The sequence below is a fragment of the Eptesicus fuscus genome, chromosome 6, assembly GCF_027574615.1.
Source record: "Eptesicus fuscus isolate TK198812 chromosome 6, DD_ASM_mEF_20220401, whole genome shotgun sequence".
Taxonomy (NCBI): Eukaryota; Metazoa; Chordata; class Mammalia; order Chiroptera; family Vespertilionidae; genus Eptesicus; species Eptesicus fuscus.
The window spans coordinates 23945526-23971428 of record NC_072478.1 but is presented as its reverse complement, the minus strand read 5'-3'; the positions used below and the strand labels follow the sequence as shown (position 1 = coordinate 23971428).

The window sequence follows — 25903 nt, the reverse complement described above, 5'->3', positions numbered from 1 at the left end:
TATCTGAGCTTCTATTTTCTCATCTGTAAAATGAGATCTTGTTTGTACCTACCCTATAGGGTTGGGCTGAGGGTTAAATGACTTAAGACAGATAAAGCCAGTAAGGCAAGCCTCAAGGAAGTTAGTCTGGAGCCCTAGAGAGTCAGCTGTGAGACTCAGAAACAGCTGGGAGGAGGCTCTGAGGACAGCTGTTCTGTAATCATTCATTTAGTCATTCAACAAGCAGTTATTGCAGCGTCTTGCGTGTTTCCACACAAGAGGCACTGGAGAGCAGGTGCAGCTTGTTTTCTCTCATTGGCATTGCTGAACCTTGCCGTGGGCACGCTGCAAGGGATGATGGATGTTCTTGAAAGAATAATGGCCATAGGACAGTTGTCATTCATCTTTGTGCGGCTTTCACTCTCACAGGGGACACAGGGGTTGACAAGCAATGGTTGGGCGTTATTACACTTATGGTCAAGGGAAGCCTGAGAGCACATAAAGGCGGCCTGGCCCAAGCTGGAGGTCAGGATGGGCGCCTCGAGCAGGTGATGGGGGACGAGAGGCGGGCTCAACAGGCGGCATGGCTTTCCTGGGGCTGCTGTAGTAAATCACCACCAACCGAGTGGCTTAAAACAGAAGTGGAAGCACAGTTTGGAAGCTGGATTCCAAAGTCAGGGTGTCATTGGGGCCATGCTCTTTCGGAAGGCTCCAGAGGAGAGGGGAGAACCCCTCCCTGCCTCTTCCTAGCTTCTGGTGGCTACTGGCATCTCTGGTTTACCCGCAGCTACATAACCCCAGTCTCTGCCTCCAGGGCCACAGGACCTTCTCCTGTGAGCATATCTCTCTGTCTTCCCTTCTTATCTGTTGTTGTTGTTGTTGACTTCAGAGAGAGGAAGGGAGAGAGAGTTAGAAACATCAATGAGAGAGTTAGAAACATCAATGAGAGAGAATCACTGATCGGCTGCCTCCCGCATGCCCCCCACTGGGGATCGAGCTCGAAAACCCAGGCATGTGCCCTTGAGTGGAATCAAACCCAGGACCCTTCAATCTGCAGGCTGACACTCTATCCACTGAGCCAAACCAACTAGGGCTGTCTTCCCTTCTTATAAGGGCACCCAGTCATCTTGGATTCAGGGCCCACCCTAACCCAACATGACCTCATCCTAACTAATTACATTGACAAAGACCCTATCCTATATAGTAAAAGGGTAATATGCAAATCAACTGAACAGTGGAACAACCAGTCGCTATGACGAGCAGTGACCACCAGGAGGCAGACACTCAATGCAGGAGCTGCCCCCTGGGGGTCAGTGCACTCCCACAGGGGGAACGCTGCTCAGCCAGAAGCCAGGCTGACGGCTGGTGAGTGCAGCAGCAGTGGCGGGAGCCTCTCCCACCTCCGCAGCAGCACTAAGGATGTGGGGAGCAGCAGCTGGGAGCAGGCCTAAGCCATCAGTGGGACATCCCTCAAGGACGCCCAGACTGTGAAAGCGCGCAGGCTTGGCTGAGGGACACCTCCCCCCGCAGTGCACGAATGTCGTGCACCAGGCCTCTAGTTTCCAAATAAGGTCACAGCCACAGGTACCTGAGGTTAGGACTTCAATATGTCTTTTTGGAGGATCTGAATAGACATTTTTCCAAACAAGATGTACAGAAGGCCAACAAGTACATTAAAAAAGAGCTGAACATCACTAATTATCAGGGAAATGCAAATCAAAACCACAATGAGATAGATATCAACTCACACCTGTCAGAATGGCTATTGTCAAAAGAGCAGGAAACAATGAGGGTTGGTGAGGATGGAGACAAAAGGGAACCCTTGTGCACTGTTGGTGGGAATGTAAATTGGTACAGCCACTATGGAAAACATTATGGAGCTTCCTCAAAAAAATAAAAATAGAACTACCGTATGATCCAGCAGTTCCACTTCTGGGAATATATTTAAAGAAAATAAAAACACTATCTCAAAAAGATATCTGCACCACCATAATCACAGCAGCATTATTTACAATAGCCAAGATACGGAAACAACCTAAGTGTTCATCGGTGGATGAATTGGTAAAGAAATATAAATTAAAAAAAAAAAGAAAAGAAAAGAAAGAAATATAAATTCCAGCTCTGGCTGGTGGTTCAATTAGTTGGAGTGTCATCCCGACACCAAAAGATTGAGAGTTCAATACCGGCTTGGGGCACATACTAGAGGCAACCGTTGATGTTTCTCTCTCTCCCTCCTCCCCTTCCTATCTCCCTAAAATCAATAAAAAAAACATATCCTCAGGTGAGAAATATATATATATATATTCCATTATACATAATGCAATATTATTCAGCCATAAAAAAGAAGGAAATCTTGCCATTTGTGACAACATAGATGGAACTTGAGGGCTTTATGCTAAGTGATAACACTTGTTACTTCTTGTCTTTTTGATGATAGCCATTCTGACAGGTGTGAGTTGCTATCTCGCTGTGGTTGTGATTTGTATTTTCCTGATGATCAGTGATGTTGAGCACCTTTTCATGTACCTATTGGCCATCTTCTTTGTCTTCTTTGGAGAAATGACTGTTCAGATCTTCTGCCCGTTTTTTATTTGGATTGTTTGTACTTTTTTAACATAGATACTAGAATATTGAAAATTATATATCATGCTATGTTTCTAGTGGACAGAGCTGCTCTAGATTTTTGTGTGTGTGTGTGTGTGTGTGTGTGTGTGTGTGGTGAAAATTGTTCATAAAAATAATTTTATATATAATTTTTTAATTTCTGTTTTTTTAAAATAATTTTATATTTAGAACAAATATTTTGTCTTTCGTTAACAGATGTCAACCAGACTTATTGTGATGGTCACTTTGCAATATATACAAATACCGAGTTATTATGTTGTACACATAAAACTAACCTTATATATCAACTAGAGGCCCGGTGCACAAAATACATGCACTCGGGGGGTCCCTCAGCCCAGCCTGCACCCTCTCACAGTCCAGGAGCCCTCGGGATATGTCTGACTGACGGCTTAGGCCTGCTCCCCGCTGGCCTAAAGTAAATAAAATGAAGTTTAGTATCATTTCAAAAAGAAAACAATAATTTTATAAATAGATGTGTTCTTCCTGCTGCTGTATGGATTTGAGGGGTCAGAGGTGGCAGCCAGGAGGCCAGGAACCAGGGAACACCGGTGATGGGGGCTTGACCTGGGAGGGCAGTGGTGGGAATAAGAATGAAAACAATAGCAGCCCAGCTGGGGTGGCTCATGGTTGAGCGTTGACCTATGAACCAGGAGGTCAGGGTTCGATTCCTGGTCTACCAGGTTGTGGGCTTGATCCCCAGTAGGCACATGCAGGAGGCAGCGATCAATGATTCTTTCTCATCATTGATGTTTCCATCTCTCTTCCTCTCTGAAATCAATAGATAGATAGATAGATAGATAGATAGATAGATAGATAGACAGACAATAGCAATGAATGTAGCGATGGTTGTGAGCCAAGCAGTGTTCTAAGTGTTTTGCATATTCATCCCCCCGCCCCCAAACCCTAGGAATTAGGCACTAGTTGTCCTCATACCCCATTTGGCAGATGAGGAAATCGAAGCATAGAGACGGGAGGTCACTTGTCTGAGATAGCTGGCTGCAGCATCTCTGCAGATGGCCAGGACTATTATGTTGCTTTTGGGGATACGAGGACAACTGGGACACAGGATAGGAGGTGGTAAGACAGACCCTGCTAAGAAAGGCAGTGGAGGCTGGGGGCGGGCAAGGGCTGGGGAGGAAAAGCCAGTGGTGGGGAAATACAGGATCAATTCAGGACCTAGAGGACATTCCAGGGGCAACACAGGTGGTGGCTGGACCTCGGGCTGGGGACGGAGACCCAGGTGGAGAGCTGATGTTGTGGCTGTGCTCATGGAGGAGGGGGGAAGGTCGAGGAATCCAGGGCCCCACAGTAGAACACCCCCTTCTCCAGGGGAACCAGCTGTGGCCATGGTGGAGGTCAGACACCAGATCAAACAGAAGAGGGTTTGTGGCCCCCACCACCCATCTATCCCCTGTGAGGCAACAAGTTCTCTTTCCATTTCACAGCTTTCTTGTGGCACCTACCGTGTTGTTTGCCGAGCACCTATTGTGGGCCAGGCCACCGGCTATGTGTTGAGGACCCAGCAGTGACCAGGATGGACAGACACCCCCACCCTCAAGCTGTGTTGGAAACAGAAGTAATAAACATAGAAATTATATATGTAAAACATATATACACAGTGGGGAAAAGTAAGTTTACAGTTGTGAGTATGAGAAACAGTTTCTTCTTGTATTATTACTTATTCATTATTGTATTATTTTCCATATGAACTGAACAGCTGTAAACCTACTTTTGCTCCACTTTGTATATATAAAATCGGTGCTATGGCCCTGGCAAGTGTGGCTCAGTTGCTTGGGCATCTTCCTGTGCATGAAAGTGTTGTCGGTTCAATTCCCCAGTCAGGGCACATGCCCAGATTTCAGGCCCATCCTTGGTGTGGGGAGGTACGGGGGGCAGCCGATCAATAATGTGTTCTCACATCCTCTCTCTCTAAAAATCAATAAACTATTAAATAAATAAATAAATAAATAAATAAATAAATAAAATCAGTGCTATGGTGTGAATGTTTGTGCCCCCAAATTCATATGTTGAAGCCCTAAACCCCAATGCGATAGTATTTGGAGGTGGTTAGGGTTAGGTGAGGTCATGAGGGTGGAGTCCCCATGGTGGGAATAATGCCCTTATAAAAACAGGAAGAAACTCCCTGTCTCAGTCTCGCTCTCTCTCCAAGGAGAGGCCCTGTGAGGACATAACCAGGAAGAGGCCCTCACCAACATCCCAGCTCTACCGGCACCCTGATCTTGAACTTCTACCTTCCAGAATTGTGAGAAATAAATGTCTGTTTTTCAAGCCACCCAGTCTGTGGTATTTGTGACAGCAGCCTGAGCTGACTTAATCAAGGTTGTAACTGCTCTGTGAACAAATATAGCAGGGAAGGGACAATGGAGCCCAGGGGTGGGCATGGGGAGGAGTTCTGAGGGCGGTCACCCTTCAGGGATGACAGTGGGATGAAGTCCTAAAGGAGGTTCAGGAGGAGTCATGCAGATACCTCAGGGAAGAGAGAAAACAGCAGGTGCAAAGGTCCTGTGGTGAGTTTGAGAAGGAGGCAGGTGTGCCTGAAGGGAGAGCAGAGGGAAAGTCAGGGACGTGACTTTCCTTTTGTGTCTTCTCCTTTGCATCCCACACCCTCACCCTAATCCTCTCTGCCTTTCTTAAGCGGCTGAGGACAGTGCCTCTGGGCTGGCCACCCTCTGAGGGTCACAGGTCATCACACTGTCATCTCGCCCTTCAGGTTGAGGCTGGCCTGCGCTGAGCCCTAACTGCACCTTCGATGCCACATTAAGAGCTTAACACGGATGAACTCAGCCCCTCTTTCTAACATTCCTCTGAGTTAGATGCATTGAAAACTTTTTACAGCTTTATTAAAGTATAATTGGCATACAGCAAACCACAGTTTAAAGTGCACACTCGGATGAGTTTTCACATCCTGGAAACCGGCACCACAATCCAGAGAGTCAACACTTCCCGGACCCTAAAAAGTATCCTCTCGCCCTTTATAGATTCCTCCCTCTCGCCTCTCCCCACCCACCCCCAGGCAACCACTAATGGTATTAGGAGGTTGCACTTTCTAGAGTTTGATATAAAAGGGACCAGAGAATATTCTCTTCTTTTTTGTCTGGCTTCTTTCCCTCAGCAAAATTATTATGAATATTCGTTTCTGTTGTGACGTGTCTTTGAGCCCCCTTTTGCTTATGGGGAAACTGAGGCACACAGAGGCGTGGCTAGGGGCCAGTGAGCGGTGGGGTGAGGTGGGGTGGGGAGGGGAGGGACGTCACACACAGGTCTGCCCCCGGCCCAGGCCCGGAGGGGCGCCCGGGTCCCCGGGAGTCTCGGGCAGGTGGGACCCGCGCCCGGGCCCCCGGCGGGCGGAGGGTCCCCTGCGCCACGGAGGCGGGGCGGGCGGGGTGGCGCTTCCCTCTCCGGGGCCTCCGATAAGGGCCCGCAGGGCTCGGCGCGCCTGGGCGCTGCGATAAGGCGAGGGGCGGGGGCCGCGGGGGCCACCGGGACGGAACCGGAGCGAGGCGGGGGGCGGGGCGGGGGCGGGGCGTCGGAAGGGCACGCCCGCCGCCTCGTCCTCGGGCAGCGCCGCTAAGATGGCGGCGGCGGCGGGGACAGCGCCCCGCTCCGGGCCCGGGGACCGGGCCGCCGCGTCGGGGGCGGACTAGAGCCTTCCGGGCGCTCGCGTCCCAGCCGCGGCCCGGACCCGGGCCCTGGCCCTGGCGCGGCCCCGCCCGGCGGGCGGCCGACCCCGGCGCGCCCATGCACCCCGTGTCGCCGGCCGCCGCGCAGTACCGCCGCGGGAGCCCGGAGGACGCGCGCCGCCCCGAGGCCCGCCGGGCGCGGGCGCCCCGAGGCCCGGACCCCAACGGCCTGGCGCCCCCCGGAGCCGGCGGCCCCGCGCTGGGCCCGTCCGGAGCCGCCCCCGGGGAGCCGGGCGAAGTGGACAAGTTTAAGGCGAAGTTCCTGACCGCCTGGAACAACGTCAAGTACGGTGAGGAGGGCGGGCCCGGGCGGGGGCCCGGGGGCGAGGGCCGCGGGTTTGGCCAGGTGGGGGGCGTGGAAGGCGGGGGGCGGGGGGCAGTGGGGCCTCCAGGCACCAGACCTGGCCCTGCATCCGAGTTTCCGCCATTCGCTCTCCCGTGAGGCACCTGTGGGCCCCGCCCTGCCCCGCCCCGGGCGGACCTGCGGCAGGTCCTACGGGGAAAGCGATTTCAAATCCTGTCCTTCCCCGTGTGACCTGGAGCAAGCTGTTTTACTTCCTTGTGTCCGCCTTTCCCTTCTGTAAAGTGGGTACGATCATCAGAACTGCCCTCATTCACCCTGAATGGATGGCAAACTCTGGTGTGGCTGTTCCGCGCGGCCCCACTTCCATCTGGGGGGAGTAGGGCGCGGCTTCCCCAGGCCCCCCCCTGAGATGGGCAGGAGGATGGTCCGCATTTCAGATGGGAGCGCCGGTGCTGCCATAACTGCTGTGTTAGCATCCGTCATCTCGCTGCTCCACGTCTCCACAGGTTGGACAGTCAAAAGCCGGACCAGCTTCAGCAAGATCTCCAGCGTCCACCTCTGTGGCCGCCGCTACTGCTTTGAGAGTGAGGGTGAGCTGGGGGCCCCAGGCCAGAGTTGGGGGAGCCCCCGGAGATGTCTGTGTTGCCGCTGACAAACCTGCTCTTATAGGTGACATCCAGCGTTTCCAACGGGACTTCGGGTCCCGCCTGTGGCTCACCTACCGCCGGGACTTCCCGCCCTTTGCTGGGGGCTGTCTGACTTCGGACTGTGGCTGGGGCTGCATGTTGCGAAGTGGGCAGATGATGCTGGCACAGGGCCTCCTGCTGCATTTCCTGCCCAGAGGTGAGAGGCAGAGGGGGAAGGGCACACCAGGAGTATGAGCCAACCACATAAGTCAGCAGTGTTAGAATTGTTTGTAAATAAAGTTTAAAGTCACGTCAGAATTACCTGATGTAGAAAGTAAGTTTTGCCCGGGGGAGTTAGAGTTGTTTATGTTTCAGGATTGTGAGAATTGCTAAAGGTGGGGTCTCAGGTCTCAGGAGGGGTAGAACCGGGTGTGAAGCATGAGTGGGAACTGTGACCCCCACACACTGGCATTGGTTGACTAATGACTCCATCCCACCAGACTGGACATGGGCGGAGGGTGCAGGCCTGAGCCCCCCTGAGCCCTCAGGGTTGGCCTCTCCCAACCGGCACCATGGGCTTGCCCACTGGAAGCCCCCACGCTGGGCCCAGGGCGCCCCTGAGCTGGAGCAGGAACGCCGGCATCGGCAGATTGTGTCCTGGTTCGCCGACCACCCCCAGGCCCCCTTTGGCCTACACCGGCTGGTGGAGCTCGGACAGAGCTGGGGCAAGAAGGCAGGTGACTGGTATGGGCCATCCCTTGTGGCACATATACTCAGGTGAGGACCACGGCAGGGGACATGGGAGCCACTGGGTATCCCAAGGAACTCAAGCCTTTCTTCTGGCCCCCAGGAAAGCTGTGGAGAGCTGCTCAGAGGTCACCCGCCTGGTGGTGTACGTGTCTCAGGATTGCACAGGTAAGGGGCTGCTAACCAAGGTCATGGGGTTCTCATCCTGAGCCAGTCACTACTTCAGCTGCCTCTTAGGACCCACCTTTCTCAGAGGCTGAAACAAGTTCTGGGTCAGAGGGACCCTTGGAAAGGATTCAAGGCCTACTCAGGGAGAGATGCTCAGGGTCCTTCTACTGCCTCTAGATCCAGGAGAGCAAGCTTCAGGGGCTTCTCCCCAAGGATAGAATAAAGGACATAAGGACTTACTTCTCTGAGATCCAGTTAACTCTTACTCTGTAAACAGCTCTAACATGTACAAAAGTCTGGTCTTCTCTGCCTTGTAGTGTTGTTAGAAGAATTAAGTGAGCCCTGGCCGGTTTGGCTTAGTGGATAGAGCGTCGGCCTGCAGACTGAGGGGTCCCAGGTTCGATTCCCGTCAAGGGCATGTGCCTTGGTTGTGGGCACATCCCCAGTGGGGGTTGTGCAGGAGGCAGCTGATCCATGTTTCTAACTCTCTATTCCTCTCTGTAAAAAATCAATAAAGTGTATTTAAAAAAAAAAAAAAGAATTAAGTGAGCCCTGGCCGGTTTGGCTCAGTGGATAGAGCGTCAGCCTACAGACTGAAAGATCCCGGGTCTGATTCTGGTCAAGGGCACAGGTCCGGGTTGTGGGTTCAATCCCCAATAGGGGGCGTGCATGAGGCAGCCGATCAATGATTCCCTTTCATCATTGATGTTTCTATCTCTCTCCCCCCCTCTCTTCCTCTCTGATATCAATAAAAATATATTAAAAAATAAAAGGGTGGGTATCAGGGAATCTACAAAAACTAAGTTTTTATGCAAAATTGTAGGGGTTTGGGACAAGGTTCGATTTTTACAGAGAGCTATTGTCTTAATCTGTTTAGGTTGCTAAAACAAGAATAGCACAGACCAGGTAGGTGGCTTATAAACGACAGGAATTTATTTTTCATAATTCTCAGGCTGGAAAGTCCAAGATCAAGATGCAGGAAGATTTGGTGTCTGGTGGGAGCCCATTCCCTGGCTTGCTTTGCTGTGTCCTCACATGTCAGATTGGGCAAGCAAGCTCTCTGGGGTCTCATTTTTGTTGCGTTTTTCCATTCACGTATAACTGACCTATAACAATATATTAGTTTCAGGTATATAATATCATGATTTGATATTTGTATACAGGGTGGAGCAAAAGTTTACAGTTGTTCGTATGAAAAATAATACAATTAATAATAGTATAAGAGTAAACTCTGTTTCATATACTCATTACTGTATACCTACTTTTGTCCTACCCTGAACATTGTGAAATGATTACCACACTAAAGCTAGTTAACATCTGTCCATATACATTGTTTTTGAAAATTGGGGGGGTACCTCTTTTATAAGAGCACTTATCCCATTCTTGAGGGGTCCAGCCTCAATGACCTAATCACCTCTCAAAGGCTCTATCCCCTTATGCTATCACCTTGGGATTAGGATTTCTACATACAAATTTTGGGGGGACTCAAGCATTCAGGTCATAGCAACTGTGTCTCCAGAAAGGGTTGAATCCACTTCTCTGGGTACCAGCAAGGAAGGAGGGGGAGAATGGACAGCTGCAGATGAGACTTGAGGAGGAGGGACCACAGGGACATTGGTTGAGGACTGCTCTGTGCTCCCATTTCCGTATTGGCAAACCCAGAAACCGAGTCAGTGAGGACCAGTCGGGCCTGGGATTGGGGATAGGCTCCAGGCTTTGGGGAAGGCTCCACCTCCTCCTGGCAGTTCGTTCTTCATCCAACTCTTAGGGTCCTGGTTGCTCTCTGTAAAATGGGGGCCCTGGAATTGTCTAAGGGAGTTTGGGGGTTCTGGAAATACTTCCTTCTCCACTGACAATGGGAGTGTCACCCCCCAAGGGGTTGCTTGGATGAGATTGGACCCCTGGGGTTGGAGGGTCACACTCTGAAGCTTGCAGGTTAGCAAGATGACCTGCTGCCCTGTCCTTCCAGTGTACAAAGCAGATGTGGCCCGCCTGGTGGCCAGGCCGGACTGCACAGCTGAGTGGAAGTCTGTGGTCATCCTGGTGCCTGTGCGGCTGGGTGGCGAGACTCTCAACCCCGTGTATGTGCCCTGCGTGAAGGTGGGTTCGGCCAGATTCACCACGTCTCCCCCAGAAGCCCTCTGGGTTCTTCCAGTCTGGGTTAGGTATACGTGCTTCCTTCATCTGTTTACCCAAGTCACAGGGCACCTGTTATGTACCAAGCACTCTCCCAGCTGCTGAGGATTCAGAAGTAAACAGGCAAAAATTTGTGCCTTTTGGGGGTGAACATTCTAATGACAGGCAGTGAATCTGGAACCAAGTAGACAGACAGCCTGGCAATTACAACTCGGACTGTAAAGGAAGGAAAACTAGTGAAGGGCAGATGGGGTGGCTGCACAACCGAGGAAAGCCCCTCTCTTGCCAGGGCACATGAGGAGCCAGAGGAGGAGAGTCCCAGGCAAAGGGAACAGCAAGGCTGGAAAGACCCTGGTGTGTTTACACTCAGAGTAAAGGCCAGAGATCTCCCCACAGCCCACGGGACCCTGTCCCTTCCTTCACCTCATCTGCTCCCACTGTCCTCACTCACTCCGCAGCACCCACATGTTCCTCCTTACTGTTCTCAGAACACACCTGCCTCAGGGCCTTTGCACTTGCTGTTTCCCAAGATGCTGAAACATCACCTCCCAGTGAGGCCTTTCTTGACGCCTCTATTTATAATTTCAAGGCTCCCTTACCTCCTTTATTCTTTTCCCAGTGTAATCACTTTCCAACACATAACTCACTCATCTTGTTCCTTATTTGTCTAACATATGTCAGCTCCGTAGATAGTACCTTAGTCACTGCTGCTCCCCAGGGCCCAGCACACGCCTAGGTTTGCACACATTGGGTGTTTGCTAAGTATTTGTTGAGGGACTGTCTGACAGCATCTGCCCCGAGTTCTCACCTTCGCCCCCTCTTCTCCCTGTAGGAGCTCCTGCGTTCAGAGCTGTGCCTGGGCATTATGGGGGGCAAGCCGCGGCACTCGCTATATTTCATCGGCTACCAGGGTAGGCCTGCTCCATCACATTCCGTCCTACCTCACCTTCCCCTTCCCACCCCCACTTACTCCTCCTCCCCTGCAGATGACTCCCTGCTCTACCTGGACCCCCACTACTGCCAGCCCACCGTGGATGTCAGCCAGGCTGACTTCCCCCTGGAGGTGAGCTGGTACCCCCAGGGTGGGGTTGTGGGTATGTGGAGGAAGTTGGGCCCTCCCCCCCTGAGCTCCCCTTGTCTGCCTCAGTCCTTCCATTGCACCTCACCCCGCAAGATGGCCTTCACCAAGATGGACCCCAGCTGTACTGTGGGGTTCTATGCTGGAAACAGGAAGGAGTTTGAGACACTATGCTCAGAGCTGACCAGGGTGAGCAAGAGTGGTGGTGGAGGGTTTGGGAAGTCAGGGCTGGAGGGGAGAAGGGACAGAGGCCTTGAGGCCAGCAGACCTGGGGAGGATGCTTCCAGGCTGTGTTGTCAAGATTATCATCCTGCCCACACGTTACAAAAGCACAGCTTTGAATAGACCCAAAAGGGGGCATAATATGAAGTTAGGGGCTTTGCTGCCTTGGAGGACTCTGGGCACCTACCTTCCAGTTCGTGGAAAGGGAACCCTACTCTCCCAGCATATAGTGAAATCCCAGGGCTGCCTTCCATTGTCTGCATTGGGGCACATGCTAATCACTGAGTCCCTCACTGTCCTGGGGAGTAGAAGGTGCTGATTGACTGGCCTGGGTCACTGCCTGGAGGGATGGGAGTTGAGTTCAGGAAGCACCTTTTAAATATACCTGTTAGAATAACTATGCCTGTGGGGTAACTGGCTACTGCTTTTGGTACTGAGCTGCTTTCTCCCTCCTCCCACCAGGTCCTCAGCTCCTCTTCGGCCACACAGCGGTACCCCATGTTCACCTTGGCCGAGGGCCATGCTCAGGACCACAGTCTAGACAACCTCTGCTCCCAGCCAACTCTGCAGCTCCCTCGCACTGGGCGGCTCCTCAAGGCTAAGCGCCCCAGCTCTGAGGACTTTGTGTTTTTATAAAGGGATGGGATGGGGGAGAAGATAGGACAAACACTATTTATTTTTTTATTTATGTCACACTGGATGTGGGAGCTTGACCTCTGGTGGTGATGGTACTTCCCACTTCTCACCCCCTTAAGCGCAGCTGAGACCAGCCCAGGAAACCTCCAGGCTGGGGCCGTTAAGCCAGGGACAGAGCCCAAAGGCCTGCCTCCTGCCATTTGGGCCCTCCTCACAAGGCAAGGAGGGAGGGATGGCAGGTGGGCTCCCAGGCACTCACTCAGGGCCTGACTCAAGTACTGTAGTTTGCACTGGACTGCTTGTGCCCTCACTGGCCTCAAAGCGTCTATCCTAAGGGCTGGTGGCGGTGTGGGAACTGGCTGCTGGGGGCCAATAAAGCCATCTGACTTGACCTCAAGTTCATGGCCAGAACATTTGAGAGATGGGACCAGGGTGTATATCAAGATGTGTCCACGTCTCCTGGGGAGTTTGTTAAGTAGACTCAGCTTCCACATATATAAGATGGGACTTCTCTCCCAGCATATAGTGAAATCCCAGGGCTGCCTTCCATTGTCTGCATTGGGGCACATGTTAATCACTGAGTCCCTCACTGTCCTGGGTCACTGCCTGGAGGGATGGGAGTTGAGTTCAGGAAGCACCTTTTGCCCACAGGGAGACATGTGGGTCTATATAGTCACAAGAGGGGATGCATTCAGGGGCCTGATTGAAGGGAGAGAATCTGAGGGCCCTTGCCTTCTCCATCGAGCTCAGGGGCAGCTCTTGAGCCCCTGCTGCTTCCTCCTTTTCCGGGCCAGCAGGCGGAAGTGCAGCCTTTTTGGATTGAGGCCGAAGGCCTGCAGTCTCTGGCGGCTGAACTCCTGTCCTCCAAGTGTCACTGTGGGGCCCAGGAGTCGAGCCTTCTTGCCCCTCCTCCGCCTCTGGAGGGCTGGCTTCTCAGTGGGTGACACAGGGGGGGCCTCTTTCTGTGCTAGGGGGCTCTCAGGCTGGGGCTGCTTCCTGCAGGCCCCATCAGATGCCAGCAGCTGCCCCTGTGGGCCGGCTTTGTCTCTCTGTGGCTTCCCTGTGGCTTCCGTGGGTGTCTCTTTCCTGGGGGAAGAAAGTCAGGGCTCAGCCCAGGCCAGCACAATTAGACCCCTTCCCAGTGCACATCCCCCATTTTACAGATGAGGAAAGGAGAGGCTCAGATAGATGGCAACACAGCAATTCAAGCGCCTGCCTGGAATTCACACTGGGGTCTGACACCAAAACTGGGTTTTTCTACTGACTCCTGAAGCTGGACTGTGTTGCTAATAATTCTTGTATTTGAGCCTGGGCTTACACTAAGCTATTCACATAAATTAACTCATTTCATCTTTAAATCAACTCTCGGAATTCCTGTCACCCCTGCTCCCTGCTTTATAGAACAAGAAATAACATGATGATAACAATAGCTAAAACTTATCGGCACTACTTATGTTTTAAGCACTTCACATGAATTCACTTAATCCTCAAAAAGAAAATAAGAAATGAACCATCTTTATCCCCATTTTATAAATGAGGAAAATAGGCTCTGAGAGGGAAAATGACTTAACCAAGGTCATATAGCTGTAGCCCAGCCAGGATTTGAACCCAGGTCTCAGAGAGGGAGAGGGCCCAGTCCCAAAATCATGCAACAAATGGCTGACAGAGCGAGACTCAAACCCTGGCCTGGCACCCCACCCTCCCCAGGCAAGCAACACTCACTCCTCTGGGCAGAGCGACTTGAAGATCTGCCTCTTTTTCCATGAGTTCTGGGCCTTCTGGCTGTACGCCTTCTTGTCCTGCAGCTCCTCCTGCTCCGACCTTTGGGTGCCCAGCAGACACGCCTGTCATTGGGTGCTCAGGGAGATGTCCATGCCTGCCTGCCTGTCTGCCCCTCCTCCCAAACACCTGGCCCAGCCCCACCCGTCACCTATACATGCAGGTCTTCTTCAGGGAGCACCACCGATTCAGCTCCTTGTCGTCAGCAGCGAGGATCTGCACAGGAAAGGAGAGGGGTCCTGCTGCGTGAGCCCTGGGCGGGCTCTGACTCTAAGCCTCAGTCACCTCATCAGTCAAATCGGGATAATGCTAGTACCACCCAGCAAGGATGTCATGATGGTGAGACAGAACATGTCTGTGGAGGCTAATCATGTTTTTTGCAGAGGACAACAGATAGGGAAACCGGTTCAGAAAGGGGTTCCTTGCCAAGTCATACAGCCAGGGAAGTGGCTGATTTCAGATGCCAGGGCCCTGTAGCCCTCACCCATGCACCATGGTCCCAGCAGTCTCAGGGCAGGGGTCTCTATGCCAATCACTAGATTTGCTAATTATAAATAAGGCCCAGGTTCTCAACCTCGAGGCTCCTGCCTCCAGGCTTCAGAGTCCTCATTTATGAGGTAGGCATCCCCTCAGAACCTATTAGAATGTTGTTGAGAAGATTGAGTAAATGCAGATGGTATAAGCTCAATAAACATCAGCTTTTTAAAAATGTATTTTTTTAAATTGATTTCAAAGAGGAAGGGTGAGGGGGAGAGAGAAACATCAATGATGAGACATAATTATTGATTGGCTGCCTCCTGCATGCCCCCTACTGGGGATCCAGCCTGAAACCAGGGCCTGTGCCCTGACCTGGAATTGAACCATGACCTCCTGGTTCATAGGTCCATGCTCAATCACTGAGCCATCCCAGCTGGGCAACATCAGCTATTTTTACTAACGATGAATAGTCAAGCACTGACAGCCATTATGGATAGCTAAGGGACAAGTGCCATCTAAAGAGCCACACATGGCCAGTGTGGCTCAGCAGTTGAGCATCGACCTATAAACCAGGAGGTCAAGGTTCAATTCCATTCAGGGCACAACCCTGAGTTGCAGGCTCCATCCCCAGTAGGGGGCATGCAGGAAGCAGCCGATCAATGATTCTCTCATAAGTAATGTTTCTGTCTCGCTCTCCCTTCCTCACTGAAATAAATATTTAAAAAAACAAGGTAGGGGCTGTCATTAGGCCTGTTTTATAGATGGGAAACTGAAGTACAGAGCCCAAGTCCAAGGTCACACAGCTGATGAGTGGCAAAGGCAGGATTTGAATCCAGGGCATCTGGTTCCAGAGCCCATCTAGTCTTAAAGGCCACCCTGATGCACATATAATAGTAACAGAATCAAAGGTACAGTTGACCCCTGAACAACACGGGTTTGAACTGGATGGGTCCATTTATATGCAGGTTTTTTGTCAATAAATATTTTATAATTTTTTTTACATTTCCCCCCCAGTTTACTTTATTGTAAGAATACAGTACATAATGTGTATAATATACAAATATAAGTTAATCAACTATTCATGGAATCAGTAAGGCTCCCAGTCAACAACAGGCTCTTAATATAGTCAGCCTGCATCTGCAAAGGCTGAATCCATAGCTGTGAAACCCGCAGCTATGAAGAGCCAACTATAGTGGAGTTTTGGGGGAATCAAAAATTATATGCATATTTTTGACTGCACAGGGGCCAGCAGTTGTTTAAGGGTCAACTGTAATGTTTATAAGGGGCTGTTTGAAGCCCTTCCCCATCTCATGGGAACCCTTTGAGGTAGGAAATTTCAGTCCTGTCATTAGCACTATTATTCCTGTCTTTTTTTAACTTATGGAATTGAGAGAGAGAGAGAAACATCTACATCTACTTGTTGTTCCATTTATTCATGCAGTCATTGGTTGATTCTTGTATGTGCCCTGACCAGGGATTGAACCCACAACCTTGGTGTATCGACAATGCTCTAACCCAGTGGTCGGCAAACTCATTAGTCAACAGAGCCAAATATCAACAGTACAAAGACTGAAATTTCTTTTGAGAGCCAAATTTTTTAAACTTAAACTATATAGGTAGGTACATTGTTAGTAACTTAATTAGGGTACTCCTAAGCTGGCCTTTGCTAAAAACGTCCTCAATCTGATTGAGGCATGTGGCTCTCGAGCCGCGGTTTGCCGACCACTGCTCTAACCAACTGAGCTACCTGGCCAGGGTAGTCCTATCATTTTTGACAGGAGGAAACAGGTCCTGTGGCAGCAACCACTGGCTCCGTGCTCCCTCTTGCCTCCCGGGTGCCTCCCAGTGTCCCGCACCCGCCTGGGGCCCTACCTCTTCTGTGCTGAGCCCGAAGTCACAGGGCACCACAGTGCGGTACTTGAAGCGACAGGGTAGGTCATCGATGATGTCCTCATAGTCCAACCGGTAATACTCGTCCAGGTACTCCTCAAACGTCTTGTCCCCTGTGTGGGTAGAGATCTGGGCTGCTGTGGTGTGCTGGCCCTGCGGAGCCCCTGCTCGCCCACGGAATGCCCACCGGAGCCTCACTGGGGTTGAACACAGGTTTTTCCTGCCCCACAGCTGCAGCAAAGTGTGACTTGCGCTTTTTCTTGCCGGTTAAGGGGGCCTCACGCTGCTTCTTCTGCGGCTGGCTGGGGTCGTAGTCCGCATCCATCTGCCAAGACGTGCAGGTCAGGCCAGCCCTCGCAGCCCTCGGGACTTTCCAAGGCAGCCCACCCCCTCCCCATGGCACCTACATTGAAGTCTGGGTCCTCGCAGTGCAGCTCCTGCTGGCTCCAATCTCCACCCTGCTCCAGCCCAGTCCATGTGTCCCAGTTCCAGTGATCTGGCTCCAGAGGACAGACAGACAGGGATGAGCCCAGAGGGCTCAGGACTGGGACCTCAGGCTTTAGGCTCTGCACTCCCACCCCCACCCAGTGACCTCACCTTCGAACCCTTCCTCTTCCTCAAATTGTGGCTTCTCCTCCTCCATTGTGCCGTAGTACTCGTCCCCGAAGCATTTCTGCAGAGCCAGGGGCCGGGAGGATCAGCAGGGCCCCATCCTTCCCAGACAGCTTTACCCCTGCACCTTACATGGCTCCTCGCACCCTTTGGGACCCAGCTCCTGAGTGGGCCTGAGAAAGCTGGTCAAAGGACTCTCAGACCCCAGCTGCCCCTGCAGGTCCCCATCACCACTCAGACCCTACAGGTTGTAACCATACAGTTAAATGCCTGCCATTAGACTGAGGGCGCTGAGAGGGCAGGACCTCTACGCTGCCTAGTGCTTGGCATACAGCGAATGTTAGACTGGTTCTCACCACTCCATCAGCTCTAAGAAGGCTGACCCTGGGCTCCAAGAGGGCTGAAACCCCAGTGCCCAATTCAGGGCCTGGCAAAGGCAGATATTGTTAAACATGTCATTTATTGAGTGTCTATTATATCCCCAATATTGGCTACACCTCACATTTGCACAAACACCAGGAGACAGACAGTATCCCCATTCTATGGAGAAACTGAAGCTCAGGACTGAGAAGCTTCCAGGAAGGGAAGGTTAAACTCCAACTATATCGCACCCCCTCACCCCATTCTGGTTTTCACCCGGCCTACCTACATACCCTCAGTCCCCTTCCCTCACTCCCCAGGCTTGGTCAGGGGCTTCTCTGAGGCTCCTGTGGTCCCCACTGCTCCTCACACAGCCTTCATCACCTGTTTCTATGCCTGATGTTATATTCCCACAAATACAACAATAAACAGTAATGGCACAACAAATGAGTTTAAAAGAAACACAGCAACCCACTGTTCCTTGAGCACTTACCAACTAAACGTTTATGTGTATTCCTCTCAAGCTATCCTTCAACAGCTCTGAGGTAGATGCTATGGTAAGACCCACTTTACAGACGAGGACAAAGGCTCAGTGAGCTCAAATCACTTCTCTGAGGCCACACAACCACGAAACAACTGATTCCAGAGCCATGCTCCTGAGCACTGGCTGCATGGCCGGGCCTGGGTGGGGGCCATACCTGCATGAGCTGGTCATGCCGGGTGGGGTCAAAGTCATCCTCCAGGTCCTGTTCCTCAAAGCCCACCGTCTCATTGCCCGTGACCTGCCGTAGCTTCTCCAGCTTGGCCAGAATCTCCTTCCTCTTCAGGTTCTTCAGCTGCTTGAGTTCTTCCTGCTTTTTCGCTTTCTCCTGTGGGCGGCAGGCAAGAGGGAGAGGGAGAGTGTGGGCTCTCCCCACAGCTAAGGGCTCTCCTGAACCCACCGCCCCCTCACACTCACCCTCCTCTTTCGCTCCCTAATCTCCTCCCTTTTCTCCTTCCTTCGCTCGTCCTTGCGGCGCACAGAGGACGCAATGCTCCGAGGGTAGGTCTTGACCTGTGGGCCAGGGATAATTCTGGGCTCTCCAGGCCTGAGCCCAGTGAGAGCCAGCTCCTCCCAAGCCCTAGCTCCAGCTACCCACCACGGCTGAGTCGGGCTCCTCAAAGCGGAAATTGTACTTGTGCTCGAAGTCCTCCTGCTTCTTTAGAAATAGCTCCCCCTCATCAGAGGAGTCATCTATGGAGAGCTGGACCGGGGGGCCTGGGACCCTGAGGGACAAGATAGAGGGAGGCTGGGGTCAGCCAAGCCCCTGTGTACCAGCCCTATTAACACATTCAATTGTCCCAAGAACCCTACAGTAAGGTGCCACTGTTACCCCAACTGTACAGATGGGGAAACCAAGGCACAGAAGTCTAGCAGGGTCAGGATTTGAGCACCTGGCTCCAGAGCCCACACTCCATGGCTCTTCCTCGGATGACTAACTGCTACGATATGTGTGCAAAAGTGAACACCAGTGCCCTTTGCTTTTCAGCCAGCATTGGCTCTAGGCCCCTGGTGAGAACATGGCTGCTCACCCTTCCTCCTCTTCCTCCTCCTCCTCTTCCTCCTCATCTCCCTCTTCCTCATAACGTTTGTTGAGGATATAATCCCGTAGGAACTGCTCCCCTTCGTCCAGCTCTGGGTTATTCCAATATTCCTTGAGGTGAGTCTAGGAGTGAAGGGGTGACAGGACCCAGGTTAGACACTCAGAGGCAGGGAAGGAGGGCACATATGGGCATCAAATGGATTCAAGTAACTGAAACTTCACAGCCAGCCTATGAAATAGGTTTGGGGGGCGGGTATTATTCCCATTTCATAGATATAGAAACTGAGGCCCAGAGAGGGGCACACCCATTTTCAGAGTATATGCTCTTAGCTACCCCTTCGAGGGTAACTTTCTAGAAAAAGGTTGGATGACGGCGGGACAAGCAGTGTAGTCCTTCAGTGACTGCGTGGAAACTCACCAGTTCCCTCAGGGCCTCAGGGTTCTGAATCTCCCTCTGCCCCTTCAGCCATTCAATGTAGTCAGCATCTTCCTGGGCCTGGGGGAAGGCTGGCACTGAGGGTCTGCTGGAGCCCCACCCAGCACCTCCTCCCTGCCACCAGCCTTGGTCCAGCGCGGGCCCCAGCACCCACCTTCTCCTCCTTGGTTTTAGCTCGTTTCTGCAGCAACCCGGAGCCACCTTCCCCGGCGCTATCCTCATCTTCACTGTCCTCCACGAATGCTCGGAAGCTGCCCACCCGAGAGAGCAAGTCTCAGAACAGCCAGGCTAGCCCCGAACCCTGCCCCAAGATGAACCCTGTTCACTAAGCCCCGAGTTCTTCCTAACAAGCTCAGCGTGGTGCTGAGACATAGAGAGCATTATCAACCCCATTTAACTTCAGGAAACTGAGGCATGGAGAGAGCAAGTATGTGCCTAAGGGCACACAGCCATTAGTGACAGAGCTGGATTGGAGCCCAGATCTATCTACACCCAGAGCCTCAACTCCTATCCATTTGGCCACTTGCTGACCCAGCTCACCTTTCCTTGAGCTGTTCCTGTTCTTCCACGTAACTTTTCGACGAGACCTGCTAAAGGGAGGGAGTGGTGGGCCTCAGGCCCAGCCCCGGACCCCTCAGGCCCAGCCCCGGACCCTTCAGCCCCAACCCGGTCTCCACCCCACCCACCTGGAGTCTCTGATTGGAGGTCTCCCCGTCTGAATTCTCCTCGTCAACATATTTGCTGTGCAAGAAAGGATTGGGGCTTCAAAATAGACTCCCCATGGTCTGCCTGTCCCAGTGGTGGGGGGCAGTTATGAGAAGCAGGTTGGGGAGCTGACAGGGGTGCAGGCCATCACAGAGGAGCAGGCTCTCTGGCATTCCTTCAATTCTGGTGAGTCACTGGCTTCTTCCCACCCCTGCCCCTGAGACCCCCATGCATCCACCTGCTCTGGAAGGCAGGGCAGAGGATGGTATGTGTCCAGCCTTGTCCTCACCCTTCTTTCTCCAAGATAACCTTCCTCTCATAGTCCTTCAGGTACATGGGCCGCATCTTCTTCTGCTTCTCAGCTGCCAGCTCCTCCTCGCTTTCCGAGGATGTTGCTGCGGAGTCATCGGAAGACACCTGCCATTTTCCACAACCACAACTCCCTTCCTTCCCCAGACAGAGAATGCCACTGGGCTGGGCCAAGGTCAGGGTCAGATAAAGGCCTCAAATCCCCAAGCCACCAGTTCCCAGCTGTACAACAGTTATCATACTGGCTACCACCTGGCAGTATCTGCCGGTGATCACTCAGTGAGTAACTCCCGCTCTGAAGAGTACAAAGCACTCGGTTGTTATTAACGTCAACAGGTAATAATCTAAGATACTCTGCTAAGCACTTCTGACATAAAATGATTCATTAAATAGTCACAACAGACGATAAGGCCAAGAGGAACCTTGGAGAAGAGCAGCCCCAGACCTGTTCTCTGGTAGAAGGTGGCATCTTCCTGATAAATCCGGGGATCCTTCTTCTTCAACAAGGAGAGTGTCCTGTAAAAGTCTCGCTCCTGCTGGGGGTCAAATTCCTAGGGCAGGAAAAGGATTGGGGACAGATTTCAGAAGGAAGGTGGTGAGAGCAATGGAGGGTAGTAAGAGGGCAGGTGGGCTGCGAGGGTGTGGGAAATAGGGTGGAGGGATGAGCATCCATTAGGTGGAATGGGCATACATTACACGTAAGGAAAGGGGATCCCGCTGAGGAAAGGCAGGTGTGGTGTGTGGGGGGGTGTCAAACAGGGAGAGAAGGGAGGGAGGTCCACACATAAGTACAGGATCTGAGCAGAGGAGGGTATCAGGCAAAGGAACCGTGCTTCCTGGGGACACGGGATTGACCTGGGGCAGGAAGCAGAGAGGACTCATGGCCCAGCAGTGGGGACTGGCTGCACAGTGAGGTGAGATGTGGCTGATGTGGGGAGAAGCTGGTGCCCCATGTGGCAGAGTGGTCACACCAAACACATCAGGATGGGCAGGTGGACCCATAGCAGGGAGGGGAATGGAGGGGATTGGGCCCCGCCCTGGGGATGGGGCGGACGCTGTCTGTCCCTCGTGGAATCGGGGTGGGGGTTGGACCCGGTACGGCGCTATGGAGTTTCGGGACCAGGATGTGGTGGGGGCTTGAATGCCGCCCGCACTCCCGGGCCGGGTGAGGAAGCTCACCACGCGCTCGTCGCTCGAGTCAGAGTCGGAGCTGGAGTCCTCGCCGTCTCGGTCCCGGTAGCGATCTTTCACTGCGGGACAGACGGGAGCCCCCCCGATCAGCCCGGGGGGACCCGCTCAACCACCACTTCCCGGTGGCCCCGCAGCGCCCGCGCCCCGCGAGCATGCGCCCAGCACTCACGCCGCTGCAGCTCCTCACGTTCCCGGTAGCGGCTGTACCGCGCAGCGAACGCCGCGTTCACCCGCAGAGGAGACGACCCGCGCGGCTCCGGCATGGCGGCTGCGCGTCCCACTGCGCACGCGCACGCCGGCGCCCGGGAGGCGGGGCTGCTGTCGGCCCCGCCCGACGCGAACTTTACAGGAGGCGGGGCTTCGAGGGCCGCGCCCTCACCCCGCCTCCGGCTTTTCCGGAATCTCTTACGCCGCGTGACCTCAGTCCCCACCCACGGCCACGCCTCTGCGGGGAAGGCTGCAGCCACCGCCCACCCCACCCCGGGGGCTACCCGCACCCAGCTGACATCTGGGGGCCCTTTCTCCACTCGCGGTTTCCTGCCTCGCTTCCGTTCCGACAGCGCAAACCGCCGCCCCACCCAGCTCTCTCACCCCTGGCGCCCTGGGAATTGCCACTCTCTCCACTCCCCCGGAGCATCCAGGACCCGCGACCCCCGTGCCCACCCCCACGAACATCCTGGACGCGTGACTATCCATCGCAGATTAAAAAATCAGAAGCTACCACCACTGTGATCGTGCACAAGAATTAATTTAATGGGTAAAAACATTAAATTATCACACAACTTTTGTCCATAAAGCTTAATAAATAGAATCTTTTTTTAAAGCTGTACAAGAGACAGGAAAACAAGTTTCCAACAAAATATGAATGAACTCATCTCACCCTTGTATTCACTTGGAACTCCCCCCTCCCCCCATGCTCAAAAGCAGAGTGCACACTTGAGATCTCTCTCTGGGTACAGTCAGCCAAAGTCGCCAGGTTCCAGGAGCCCTGGAAGCCGTGACCTCACTCTGGGGCTGAGGCTTTAAACGCTCTGCCCTTGGGACTCTCTGTAGCCCCAGCAGGCTGGGGAGTGGAGGGAACTGAACCGTTTAGGTGGCTGTTGCCTACAGGAGCCCTCCTCACCAAACACACAAAAGGGAAAAACAAATGAGAAATGTCCCTTAAGCACACACACTCCAGAAATCATACCAACAAGCCACAAACTGGTGCTCCCCCGCCTTTGGCAGTGGGACTGGAGGAGCAGAAAGAGAAAGTGTTTCTTTCCTCCTTTTCTGAGAGAGAACCCAGCTGGGTCCTGTGGCTGCAGCGGGTGGTCCTGGGTCACAGTGGTGCCAGCATGTGACCCTGCAGTATGTCCATGAGATCCTGAGCCCCTCTCCCTTGCGCCAGCTCCAGAGGAGTGAGCCCCCTGGTATCCCTGTGATGGAGATCAGACTCGGCAGCTAGGAAACGGACCACAGCGGTGTGGCCCTCTCGCACAGCCAGGTGGATGGGGAGCGCCCCTGTGTTATCGGGTGCGTTGACATCAGCACCGTGCTCTACCAAAACCTTCAGCGTGTCGAGGAATCCAGTGCGGGCTGCATCGTGGGCCGGAGTGGTGCCAGAGGCGTCCTGGACATTGGGGCTGGCGCCTTGTTTCAACAGCTCCAGGGCGATGGCGGGGCTGCCAAACATCATGACCTGTGCAGGGGCAGAGTTCAGGAGGGGGGGGGGTCTCAAAAGAGGGGTTCCAGGAAAAGGCATCACTTGGAGAGAGGGGTCATTCAGAAATAGGGGACACCAGAGAAGAAGTCCTCTGGAGGATGGAAAAGGCCCAGGGAACGCAAACCCCCAGGCAGCTAACTGTTTGAGACCTCAGAGAACAAGGTCTCCTAGGAACAGGGACCCCCCCCCCCCGCAAGAAACTAAGGAAAAACACCCACCCCAGGAATAGCTCTCGTGCAAACTTTCAAAGAACATAAGACCCTCCACAAGGAACCAGAGGACCACCCCTCAGACGTGGAAATCACCAGGAAATATAAACCTCCCTCCAGGAAATTGGTCTCATAAAATGAAAACTGCCGCCCCCCCCCCCAAAACTTGACAGCCCCCTCAAGCGAAAGGAGATGCCCAGGGAATCTGAAACCCATCCTCCAATGAATAGCCCCTCCCATATAATCAGAATGCTCCCCTAGAACACCTGAATCACTCAAGAAATGACGTTCCTCTCTAAAATGACTCCCAGGGAATAGGGACTACTAAGCAATCTGTAACTGTCCCCCCCCCCCGTAGGACTCCCCATGATATACCAAGAACCTAAGAGGGAAAAAAAAAAAAAAGAACGGAGATCACCCCCACACACAAGGAACTGGATATCTCTGAGAACCCCATAGACAATAAGAACGCGGTGGAGACCTGAATCCCTCCTTCCAGTGATCGGATCTCCCCATAGAATCCCACAGAAACAAGGGCCGATCCCGTGAAAGCGGTATCCAAAGAAGCTGAATCCTCACTCACGGAAAAATAACCTCCCCAGGAAAACTGAGTCCCCAGCCCCCAAAGAACAAGGAATCCTCCAGAGATGGAAAGCCTTCCTTCCCTTCCCCCATCCTAGCCCCATCCACCGCCCACCTACGAAAGGGGACATCAGGGGGTAACGTCAGCCCACCAATGGAGGACCGGATCCCAGTCGGCCACCACCGGGGCCAGGAGGCTTTAGGAGAGGGTCTGGGTCCCAGTTCTCTCCCGGCTCTGCGGCCCCGGCCTTGCCGCCAGACAGACCGGCCTCACCTGCAGCGCCGTCTTGCCGAAGCGGTTCAGGGCGTCGGGGTGCACCAGCTCGCGGTGCAGAAGGCGGCGCACCTCCTGCACGTCGCCTCGGGCCGCGGCCCCGCTCAGCCGGTCGCCGGCGCGGACCTCCTCCAGCAGCATGTCGACACTGGCCTGAGAAGCCCCCCGCCCCACCCCGGCACGGTCAGGGCGGGGGAAACCACCGGCGCCGGCCCGAACAGCCCTCCCGCGGAGCTCCCAGCCTGCGCAAGGCTCCCGGCCTGGCTCGCCAGTCGGGGGCTCCGACGCGACCCCCACCGCCCCCACCCCCGGCCGGCTCCTCCCCTCTGTCAGCCGACAGGTCGCGAGGGGCTGGGAAGCAGGCCCAACCCTCCACGGCCCATAGGGGGCCCGGTCTCCGCCCCACTCACCCTCCCTCCTCCTCTACGGGCGGAGTCTCTTCTGAGCAGACGCCGCCGACGCGGCTGCGGAGCTGTCCGTCCGGCACCGAGTCGGCGCGCCCCAGCTCCGCCCCCGAACGCGGCCGATTTGTTTTCTTATGAACTCGCTACACAGTAGCCCAGCCGCGCCGCCCGGCGCCCGACCCTGCGACGCCCCGCCCACACGCCCAGTGCAGCCAATAACTACGCGTTGCCGGGGAGGGTTTGAGCGCTGGCGTGGGCGGTGCAGCTCCTGATTGGCCGAGCCGCGGCGATTGGCGGACCGCCGGCAATGGCGGGGTTTTCGGTTTTTCAAATGCGCCTGGCGCGCGGGAGCCGGAGCCGGTTTAACTGACCAGGGGGAGAAAGTTCAGGGGTAGGGTAACGCGGGCTGCTCCAGGAACTCGGCGCCTCCGTCGGGGCCGCCTAGTCCAGGGTTCCACCATAAATGCTAGGCGATAAGCATTTATTCGTCCTTAACAGGGAACGGAGCGTTTTGTTTCATTCATCCACCCACCTTGTGCAGGAACCTTTCCCATTGCATATTCAAGCACCTAAATAATTTAAGATAAGAGTTAAGCACCGTGAAGAAAATAAAACGGGGAAATGAGGATGAAGGAGGAGGAAATCTCGTTCTGGCTCAGATTGAGCCACCCCGAGCACAGCAAGTGCAAGGGACGAGAAGGAACGTTCACGCCGCAGCTGCCACGTGGTTGAACCTGGCAGAGACCTTGATTCAAACATTTACGGGGGGGGGGGGGGAGGGAATTTTTACTGAACACCTACTGTGTAGTAGGCGCCCAACTGGAGAGCGAGCTACAGTTCAGGGCAGGAGGGAACAATAATTAAATATTTTCTGAGTGGTAAACGCTAAGGGAGTTGATAAAACGGGATAAGTAATAGTCTATTGGGAAAGGAAGGCTGTTGAAACAGAGAGGTCACCCTGAAGTAGTGACATTGACTTGAGACCTGAAGTTATGGTAAGGAGCCGTGTGTGGATATCAAGGAAAAGCATGCCAGGTCAAGGGCACTACAAATGCAAAGGCCCTGAGGTGGGAGTGCGCCTGGTGCGTCCAGGAAGAGCCAGGTATAGAGGGGGAGGAGGTGAGAGAATGGAGGTGGCGGGTTGGGTAGCACAGATCGAGAAGGG

At 53.6% G+C, this 25903-nt stretch overlaps 3 protein-coding genes across 6 annotated transcripts; 1 reads left to right on the top strand and 2 right to left on the bottom strand.

Moving 5' to 3' along the window:
• Positions 1-6191: 6191 nt before the first annotated feature.
• On the top strand, positions 6192-12613 carry ATG4D (autophagy related 4D cysteine peptidase). Of its 3 annotated transcripts, XM_008158058.3 has the most exons (10): positions 6192-6595; positions 7116-7199; positions 7279-7452; positions 7736-8012; positions 8086-8150; positions 10120-10250; positions 11119-11197; positions 11273-11349; positions 11434-11553; positions 12049-12613. In XM_008158058.3, the coding sequence occupies exons 1-10, from the start codon at positions 6364-6366 to the stop codon at positions 12220-12222; spliced, it is 1413 nt and encodes a 470-aa protein (XP_008156280.2). In that variant the 5' UTR covers positions 6192-6363; the 3' UTR covers positions 12223-12613. The 3 variants fall into 3 exon arrangements, with proteins under 3 accessions (XP_008156280.2, XP_054573413.1, XP_054573414.1); XM_054717438.1 differs by lacking the exon at positions 11434-11553; XM_054717439.1 differs by lacking the exon at positions 11119-11197 and having other exon boundaries at positions 12049-12138.
• On the bottom strand, positions 9189-21827 carry KRI1 (KRI1 homolog). The gene is made up of 20 exons (XM_054717437.1): positions 21734-21827; positions 21553-21623; positions 20819-20924; positions 20354-20459; positions 20046-20100; positions 19900-19949; positions 19514-19610; positions 19342-19419; positions 18913-19046; positions 18480-18606; positions 18299-18394; positions 18039-18209; positions 16966-17041; positions 16776-16864; positions 16567-16693; positions 16351-16481; positions 14153-14217; positions 13945-14043; positions 12955-13308; positions 9189-9256 (listed from the first exon to the last, which is right to left on the bottom strand). The coding sequence occupies exons 1-19, from the start codon at positions 21825-21827 to the stop codon at positions 12969-12971; spliced, it is 2112 nt and encodes a 703-aa protein (XP_054573412.1). The 3' UTR covers positions 9189-9256; positions 12955-12968.
• Positions 21828-22293: 466 nt separating this feature from the next.
• Positions 22294-24861, bottom strand: CDKN2D (cyclin dependent kinase inhibitor 2D). 2 transcript variants are annotated; one of them, XM_028134777.2, is made up of 3 exons: positions 24745-24861; positions 24335-24487; positions 22294-23245 (listed from the first exon to the last, which is right to left on the bottom strand). In XM_028134777.2, exons 2-3 carry the CDS (start codon positions 24473-24475, stop codon positions 22886-22888), a joined length of 501 nt encoding a protein of 166 aa, XP_027990578.1. In that variant the 5' UTR covers positions 24476-24487; positions 24745-24861; the 3' UTR covers positions 22294-22885. The 2 variants fall into 2 exon arrangements, with proteins under 2 accessions (XP_027990578.1, XP_008156279.1); XM_008158057.3 differs by lacking the exon at positions 24745-24861 and having other exon boundaries at positions 24335-24738.
• Positions 24862-25903: the final 1042 nt, after the last annotated feature.